The sequence below is a fragment of the Fukomys damarensis genome, unplaced genomic scaffold (assembly GCF_012274545.1).
Source record: "Fukomys damarensis isolate Sample0158 unplaced genomic scaffold, DMR_v1.0_HiC HiC_scaffold_15, whole genome shotgun sequence".
In the NCBI taxonomy this organism is placed as follows: domain Eukaryota; kingdom Metazoa; phylum Chordata; class Mammalia; order Rodentia; family Bathyergidae; genus Fukomys; species Fukomys damarensis.
Window position 1 is genome coordinate 13,709,558 of NW_022900927.1, and position 10,290 is coordinate 13,719,847.

General features: G+C 31.3%; 1 protein-coding gene across 1 annotated transcript in view; it reads right to left on the bottom strand.

Moving 5' to 3' along the window:
• Positions 1-825: 825 nt before the first annotated feature.
• Positions 826-10,290, bottom strand: part of LOC104856201 (mucin-19) — a 70,237-nt gene continuing 60,772 nt past the window's right edge. The window contains exon 38 of the mRNA XM_033763894.1: positions 826-896. Coding sequence (XP_033619785.1) covers positions 892-896 — 5 coding nt within the window. The 3' untranslated portion in view covers positions 826-891. The remainder of the gene's footprint in view (positions 897-10,290) is intronic.

Here is a 10,290-nt window from a genome sequence, read left to right on the forward strand (position 1 = left end):
CGGCCCCCTCTCCTGCTTTCCTAACCAGAGCTCCGCCCCTGGCTCGCCCTGCCTGGTGTGCTCCTCACATTGTGTTGGGTCTTCTCCCCACCCATAGCAAAAGCTGAACATTATTGCATCATCTCTGTTGTTTCCCGAAGATTACATTCAATATGAAATATTGCAGTAAAACATATCTTTTACTACTTTTTCACTGAAAGAAATGATATAGTTGAAGGTATATATATACCTTTTCCCCTATCCTCTGCATTTTTTATATATTTGGGTTATTAAGTATATTTTTATTTTTTCTAAATAGCTAAAACTAAAGAAGCCTATAGAAGTGCTCCATATTATTCCTAGTCTATAGAATTTGATGGAATAATGTTCAGTTCAGTTTAGAACAATTTATCACCAAAAAACCTTTTAAAGTCCTTTCTTGAAATATTTTTCGTAAAATCCAAATATCTTATATATTCTTTCATAAAGCCCATATTTAGTAGTTATTTAATAACTACATTTTTATTTTGATTAATATCAGGAAGTAATTTACAAACCTGTAGTAATAGGCTCAGTTAGCAGACTTAGAATTGGTCCTGCTAAGAAAAATAGAAATAATGTTAATTTTCTAGGTATCAAAGAAAATCATTAGAATGATTACTCACCTATTAGTTTTCAAGATGAAGTTGTAACATATTTAGTATTTGATGTTCATAATAATTTTTATTTAAAGTGACATTAACATGTAATTTTTTTAAAATACATATGCTGAATTAGATTAAATGCAGAGTAAATGTAAAAAGCTCATATGAACAATGACAAAATCACTTCTCTAAGTACAAGCTGATTTTGTGACTTGATTTCTTCAGTTCCCTTCATTTCTGCTTGCAGTTTGAGTTTGTTAAGTAGCAGTTAGTCTGTAAGAGTTTAAGAAAAAGAAGAAATGGTTTTTTTATAATTTTTATTATTTGCTGCATCCATTTCATGGAAATAAATTTGAAGTTACCAAGAAACCATTGTTGTGGATTATCTGTAAACTTCTGCAGGAAGAGGAACTGAATGTTTATACTCCTAGTGTCTGATCATTGCAGGAATGCAATAAATGTTCATTGAATATTTGTTTAGGTCTCTATGCAGTTAAAAATAAACCATTATTAAAGATAAATGTACACAATGTAATAACTATTATCTTACTGTTAGATTATGAAATTTCATTTTCTCATAAAATAAAACAACTTTTTAAAATAAGGCATTCTTAACTTTTGCTTTTTATAAATAATGAAGAGTCAGGTATTTTTTTTCTTTAGTGTTAATTCTCCTTGAAAATCCCTGGGAACCTATTGATTACTGTATGAAACAAAATCACTGTAATTTAACAGTATTCTGTAAATGTTAACAAGCAAAAGCTATTCGCACCACTTTCTTTGTGGTCCTCAGTGCTCACCCAGCCACACTGTCTTCTCGTCATCTTTCAGATCTGCTCTGTTCCTTTTCTTCTCCTAGTTATATCGTCATGAGCCAGCTCTCAACTCAATCATTTTTTCTTCAGTTTTTCTGTTTTCCCTGCCTTGTTTCAATCTTCTGTCTCTTACCCCATGCTCCATTTTCAATAGTCCCATCTTAACTATGTCATATCTTCAATGCCTATCAAAGTACACAGCACATAAGCAGCACCAGATACATATTTGTTCATTAATTAATTCAAAGAATTACTGTATACCCACTTTTACATAAAGAATTGGACTCAGAAAAGTTCAGAGATTTTTTTTTCATTGTTGGTCAGTGTACAAGCTATTTCAAAAATCTGTAACCCAATACCTAGGGCTATGGCTCATACTGCTTTCTTTGTAGTTCTGACTCTAGGCACCATACCTCTCCTACAGCTTTTAAGTTTTCTTAATCATCCACGCATTATATTAAGAGAAAATTTAGAAATTTAACTGATTATTTCCTATAATTTATAAATAAGTTTTGAAATTCTTGTCTTGTCTGATTACCTTACAAAATGGATACATAATAGTATGTTAAAATGCTTGAAAGAAAGTTTGTGTGAGAGTTCTCAAAATCACTGTGAAGGTTTAGGTGAGCAGAAGTCCCAAAAGCAATAGCAGGCAGATTCCACCCATGGACCAGTTCAGATACGGATATAATTTCTCACTCGTCATTACAGTAAGTAGTATCTGAACTAGAATTTCCTGATGATTTGGTTGCAAAGACAGCATAGAGTCACATGCCATGATCCACAGAGACTGCTGAGATTATAATGAAGCAGGACAGATCCTGATACCCCAAAGGACTTGGATGTATGTTCCATTTCGGGGAGTTGATTTAACCTTTAAGGAATTTCGGTTTGAGCATTTTCAAGTTCAAAATAATTACATTTCATTAAAAGTAGCATTATCATATGGGATAAAATCAAAATCTCCAAAATGTCCCAATCAGAATATACTCCAATCAACATGGATTTAAGAGCATCAGAGAGCACACCACAGCACACTAATAAAAAACATTTTTACCATTTGCATATATAATAGGACTTCCCTGGTCATTGCCGTGGCCAATACAACAACATGTTCCAAAGTGGTTCTCAAAGACCTATCTTCAGCAGGGTTATGGAGTCAACTAAACTATTCACACATTAGAGTACACGCCAGTTGCGCTACTATGATATAGCTCCCTTTACCACGAGTGAACTTCAGAAGATGTAAGTCTGAATTGTTGATACAGCAGTACAAGTAGGGATAAGCCTTTACTAACAAGAATATAGGAGAATCCACTTTTCTTCATGGTTTAACTACCAAAACTGATAGATGAAGTAAAATTAGTCTCGCTAATTTTAACATCCATGACCATTACAATTTCAAATGGTTTTTCTATTATTTGCAAATGGACATAAATTTCCAACTTCTTGTCAAGACAAAAATGGTACTACCAAGAGCTGCCTTTACTGGAACCCTGACAGTCAACACAAGAGCCTGGTATTATTATACTCCACCCTAATGTTTTCCAGGGGGCTGTAACTGTATTTTCATCTCATTATGCCCTTAATAATCTTTTAATTCATTTCCTAGCTATCATTAAATTTCTTGGTCACTTCTAAAAATCACTTTAAGTTGTATAAGGAAAAAATATTTTGCCATTTTCATTCAATAGGTTCTATTTGCTTAAAATACAAATCTGTAACATTTTTCTTTGTAAACAATAAAGAGTACTATAACAGCTTTTGCAAAGTATCTTATTTCTGGGGAAAAGTCCATAAAATCTGATTTTATGAAGCAGTATGAAATAACTGAAAAAATACTAACCTTCTCTACTAAAATTTAAATTCATTTACTTAATGAATTATTAATGCTAAAGTTGAATTAACCATTTATTGTATACTTTGCTAAGCTGAAATTTCACTTTGACTCTTAAATCCTACAGTGTAAATATTATTTTTCCCACTTAATAGATGAGAAAACTACTGCTCCATATGTCTGAGGGACTTCAGGGTCATATAGCTAGAAAGACAAAGACAAGGAATTCAAATGCTTATTTTTTGAATTCCACATCCCAATATACTCAGCTGCCTTTCTAAAATATCCCTATATAATTATTTTCTTTCTATAATTACAGTATTTAAGAATAAGTACATTATACAATGACATTTTTATATGGCCTATAGTTGTAATATTCTGAGATTTTTAATTTTTGAGAGAAGAAATACATGTATTCAGTGAGGTTTTTTATTTTAATAAAAACTCACTAAAAATTATAAATTACAAATTTTAACACAGGTCTCAATTTGAAATGAATACCTACAATTCTATGTTGCTCCTTCAATAACTTATTTAATTCATCTCTATTCTTTTTTTAATAACAAAATAGAGGCATTGGACATGGAGTCTAAAAGAAGATATCCTAGATTTTAATTATTTGTCTGCCTTTATCAGCAAGAGACTCTGGACACATTACCTCCTGGTGCTTCTGATTACTTATTTGTAAATAGGAGGAAAATGGCATTACTTCATAGTCTTTTTTATTCAGTGAGATATGTGTCAAACAGAACAGTACAAGTAAATATCAACTCTGTGATTAGATTGGCCAATTTAAATAGGAAAAGTTCTGTAACTTAGTAGTTTTTTTTTTCTAAAAATAACATACTTATTTCAATGGCTGGTTAGGCATCTCCCAAGATATTTCAGCTCTTTGAAAGCAATTACTGTACAAAAAGAATAATGTATAGAGACAAGAATATATGTGTGAACACATGTGTATTATGCATACACACATGTACACATGTGCATATACGGATGTGTTATACATTCACGTAATGTATATGTACACACCACCAGGTATACATAAACATGTGCGTGCACGTGTGTGTATCTTCTGGGAAAACAGTAAGCTTTGTATATTATTTCCTTCGAGCTTTAAGTTTTTCTGCAATGCTTTTCTATATTCCTTTAAAAACAAACTTACTTCTACACTATGTACTCCAACAAAGTCAGATAAACACATGCAATGATGAAGTCATACATGAACTTCTATCCAAGATTACAGTTTGATCCAGGACTTGATCAAAAAGTTCTTTAGCCAAGGGAAAAAAAATCAATGATTAAAAACTGGCCCCTTGCCCAGACTCTTTTTAAAATAAATCTTACCTTTGTGTTCAAGAACTATAGGTTTTTTAACTTATTTAAGACAAAGTAGAAAAATAAATGTAGACAGTCTTTAGTTTGCCCCACTAATATTAATTCAACTCAAAAAAAGGAATATGCTATACAACATGAAAATACATTGAGAAGCCTGGAACTGTAAGCCAAAATTTCTGAGTGAAATGGCTATCTCAGTATAACAAACGTATCTTTCCATTATAGACAATTCATGAAGAAGCAAGACACATTTGAAATAATGTAACTTCGGGCCAGGGATTTAGCTCAGTGATTCTGCCACCTGCCTGAAATAATGTAACTTCATAGATCTATGTTATCAAAGTATTAATCTTTCACTTTTCAATCTATTTTTATTTTTTATTTACAATAAAGAAAAAGATATCAGTGACAGGAACTAAATTCTCGCTTTAAATTTAAAAGATGAGATCCATTTTTCTCATCCTGATCAAGCAAGGCTTACCACTAGAAGATTTAAAAGTCATACATAGTTATGGATTCATTACAATTGTCAAATGCTCTTCAACTTTTATATCTCCAACACCAGCAAAACACGTAAGATGTGAACTTCAACTGCACAATTCCAGTGAGGCAATTGCTTCTCAAAAAGATCTTCATTTCTTTTACAAGTGTAAAAGCAAGCACTTTAAGCTACTTCCACTATGTCTTGGATGAAATTAGGAAAATACTTTTAAAAAGTCACTGGTATTTTCACCTTACCTGAATATTAATAGAACAGATGGCCTCTTTTGGAATTTCACAATAAAACCATCAATAACGCATTTAACATGCTTACTGAGAGTCTTTCTAATTACCTCCTTCACTTTATATGCCTTATTATGATTCCTTAGTCAGAAATAAATTCTCACACAGTTCAGAAATGTTACAGATTATTCTGAATAGTTTGTAGACTATGCAGGAGTTCATAGCATAAACTGAAGCAAACAGTTTATGATTATTCAGTTAATTGTATCAAGAGAAATGACAAAGTGGTATGAGCCAAGCCTCCAATCACAGATTATGGACAGAAGTAAGCTAATTATTATTTAAATGATTTTGAAACTCCCTTCTATTGATATGATATGAGCTAAAAAAAAAACAGAAAATTTTGAAATCATAGAAAAGGAACTAAAAATGAAGTCAAGTTTTACCATTCATTGTCATTTTAAAAGTGAAGTTTTACCGAATAGTTTTTCTGGTATGAAAAACTATAATAGTACACAAGATCTTAATGAGATAATTAACAAGGTGAAATAGGAAGAAAAGGGCTAAAGGTGTAGGGAAAGTGGGAAGTGTAGGGGAAAGGTAATAAGGGAAAAGAAAAAATATGAGAAAATGAAAAAATGGAAATAAAGTGTTCGTAAATAGGGAGGGGAGGAGGGGGTGAAGGGAGGGTAGGGACAAGGGGAAAAAATGAAAACCAAGACCTGTCATGTAAAGGTACAAGATCCCAATAATGAATGTAATTGTACTGTATATCTAAAATGTACCAATAAACTCAATAAAAAGAAAAAAAAATAAAAGTGAAGTTTAATAAATAACCAAAATTTTTTGTTTCAGCTTATCAGAGAAATAATTTATTCTAGCAATAAGATTAACTACATCTGTATTACTGATAAATGCTGAAAAGGTATAATTGATTTGATAACAAAATTTTTCTACACATTGGGATTTGACTACATTTATTTAAAACAGTTTGGGGCACAGTTGGACAATATTAATATAAAATAAGCATTTTATATTATTTTTCTCTTCTGGCTTTAGAATAATGTTGACTACAATTTCTGGCTTTTGTGGCTAGCAGAGGGAAAAACAGTTTTCTCACTGTACTGTGCCAAAAATCTCCTTTTTATTCTGGTCCTTTTAACCACAGGTACCATTAAGTTCTTTGTTTCATCTCAAAATGATAGAGGCAGGAGGTTATTGAGAACAATAATACCTAGAAGATTGCTGACATTTGTTGAGTTAATTATATGAAAAATGTCAGTAAAATGACTAGAATATAATAAATAAGTCATTATTAGCTATATCTTTAAATATAGTACTAATATAGCATTTAGTAAATTACTAATTCATACTTTTAAAGCATGAAATGTCTACTAGAATTTCAGTGAAATTAGATGCAACATTAGGATCCATGAAGGCAAAGCATAAAAATTCATAAATAATAACTACTGAGTTTGGGGAAATAATATACACAATTTAGGTAATTTTCCCTATAAGCCAACTCTACCTTAGACTTACGATTTGCAAAATGTTGATTTTTATAGATTTACAGTTAGTGAGACATTTTTACACCTAAAATTTTAGCAGTTGCTCACAAAAACCCTGTGCGGTAATCTCACGACTTTATAAGAAAAGTTTCCTTGGGCCGGGGATTTAGCTCAGTTGTTCTGCAGCCTGCCTCGCAAGCACAAGATCCAGAGTTTGATTCCCAGTACCAAAAATAATAATAATAATAATAATAATAATAATAATATTAAAGTTTGCTTTATAATGCAGTGTTGATAAAATAAAAATGTGAAAAATGCATATTAAATTCAAAACTGAAAGGTAGAAAAGCAAAATCAAGAAAAGAAAGTAACATGCATAAAAAATTAAATAGGTGTTTTTAGTTTAAAAAGCCTATTGTAATATAGGATGACACTGTCATTATGATATTGAAAAAAATACATGAACTAGTTACCCAAATTGCTCCTGACTCATGCAAACTTCTGCCATTTGTCCAATCAACATTAAAATACATTCTTATTTAAGCACTCACAAAGTTGAAAACTTTTAATAGCTCAAAGAATGATTTAACTCCAAAAGACCTATGCAAATTCATCAAATTCATCTTAGAAACAAAACTAAGTGGAAGATTAGAAATTCCGCCTATGGTTTGCAGCTAGCACAACAAAGAGCAGAGAAAATTATTCTGCAGTGCCTGTGAGACAATTCAGGAGAACTACTGAGACAGAATTGTTATTCCCCTCAGGAAATAAATTTGTGGTTACTGAATGCAGGACAAACATTTTTCAGTACCAGGGATTGAACTCAGGACCTTGAGCTAGTGAGGCAGTCAGCAGCACCATAGAGCTAAATCCCCAGCCCTAGAAAAAACATTTTTGAAATGTGTCAGCCTTTCTACAATTTACATTAAAAGGCCAGTAGTGGGAAGTGTTGTTAATAATATCTGACATGAGAGAAAGTTTGACCGAGTATGTTTTGAGGGTATCTTTACTAATATTGCACACTGTGATGATTGATACATTAAGATACACGTTTACCCTTTGAATATAAAATATATTAAGAAGTAAGACAATATTAATAATTATAAAATAATTATTTTCTAATATATATGATATATTGATTTTTTCCATTGAAAATTTAATTTAAATAAAAGAGGGTAACTGCATCACCAACAAAAATAAGATGCAGAATTATAACATAATTCTATAATATCAAGCATCATCCAAAAGTCTTGGTTTTACATTATGTTTTTGGTTCTACAGAAAGAATATTAGGTCTAAGGAATAAAATATATGAGTTAAAGAATTTATCAGTATAACTAGTATCTAACTGATAATCCAATCCTCACCAAAAATTCTATGACAAAATATAAAACCTGGGGCCAAGGATTTAGCTCAGTGGTTCTGCCACCTGCTTTGCAAGTGCAAGGACCTGAGTTCAATCCCCAGTACCAATATATATGTATATGTATATGGATATGTATATGGATATGTATATGTATATGATGTATATGTATATATGTATATATATATATATAAAACCTGAGTTATAAACTTTTGATATGGAAAAGCTATCCATTCATTATATAAATAGTTGTTGAACATTGTTGTATAGCTTGACATTTGACTTCAGATGCAATTAGATAGATCCAGAGTTTGATTCCCAGTACCAAAAATAATAATAATAATAATAATAATAATAATAATATTAAAGTTTGCTTTATAATGCAGTGTTGATAAAATAAAAATGTGAAAAATGCATATTAAATTCAAAACTGAAAGGTAGAAAAGCAAAATCAAGAAAAGAAAGTAACATGCATAAAAAATTAAATAGGTGTTTTTAGTTTAAAAAGCCTATTGTAATATAGGATGACACTGTCATTATGATATTGAAAAAAATACATGAACTAGTTACCCAAATTGCTCCTGACTCATGCAAACTTCTGCCATTTGTCCAATCAACATTAAAATACATTCTTATTTAAGCACTCACAAAGTTGAAAACTTTTAATAGCTCAAAGAATGATTTAACTCCAAAAGACCTATGCAAATTCATCAAATTCATCTTAGAAACAAAACTAAGTGGAAGATTAGAAATTCCGCCTATGGTTTGCAGCTAGCACAACAAAGAGCAGAGAAAATTATTCTGCAGTGCCTGTGAGACAATTCAGGAGAACTACTGAGACAGAATTGTTATTCCCCTCAGGAAATAAATTTGTGGTTACTGAATGCAGGACAAACATTTTTCAGTACCAGGGATTGAACTCAGGACCTTGAGCTAGTGAGGCAGTCAGCAGCACCATAGAGCTAAATCCCCAGCCCTAGAAAAAACATTTTTGAAATGTGTCAGCCTTTCTACAATTTACATTAAAAGGCCAGTAGTGGGAAGTGTTGTTAATAATATCTGACATGAGAGAAAGTTTGACCGAGTATGTTTTGAGGGTATCTTTACTAATATTGCACACTGTGATGATTGATACATTAAGATACACGTTTACCCTTTGAATATAAAATATATTAAGAAGTAAGACAATATTAATAATTATAAAATAATTATTTTCTAATATATATGATATATTGATTTTTTCCATTGAAAATTTAATTTAAATAAAAGAGGGTAACTGCATCACCAACAAAAATAAGATGCAGAATTATAACATAATTCTATAATATCAAGCATCATCCAAAAGTCTTGGTTTTACATTATGTTTTTGGTTCTACAGAAAGAATATTAGGTCTAAGGAATAAAATATATGAGTTAAAGAATTTATCAGTATAACTAGTATCTAACTGATAATCCAATCCTCACCAAAAATTCTATGACAAAATATAAAACCTGGGGCCAAGGATTTAGCTCAGTGGTTCTGCCACCTGCTTTGCAAGTGCAAGGACCTGAGTTCAATCCCCAGTACCAATATATATGTATATGTATATGGATATGTATATGGATATGTATATGTATATGATGTATATGTATATATGTATATATATATATATATAAAACCTGAGTTATAAACTTTTGATATGGAAAAGCTATCCATTCATTATATAAATAGTTGTTGAACATTGTTGTATAGCTTGACATTTGACTTCAGATGCAATTAGACATGAATTTTTTGTTTGTTTGTTTGTTTTTTCTGGTACCGGGAATCGAACTCAAACCATTGCACTTGCAAGGCAGGCAGTGGAACCACTGAGCTAAATCCCCAGCCCTCAGGTGCAACTGGAAACAAAGTGATGGCAAGCCATGGTCTGTGACTTCAAGGGATTTACTCACTAGAGAAATTAATAAATAACACAAAAAAGAGAAATAGTGCTGGGCTGGTAGGAAGAAACCTCATAACAGAAAAGTGGATATGTCACAAGTAGTGTAGATGTGGGAGAGCAAAGCCCTTTAATGATTTTCTAAAACATATATATATATATAT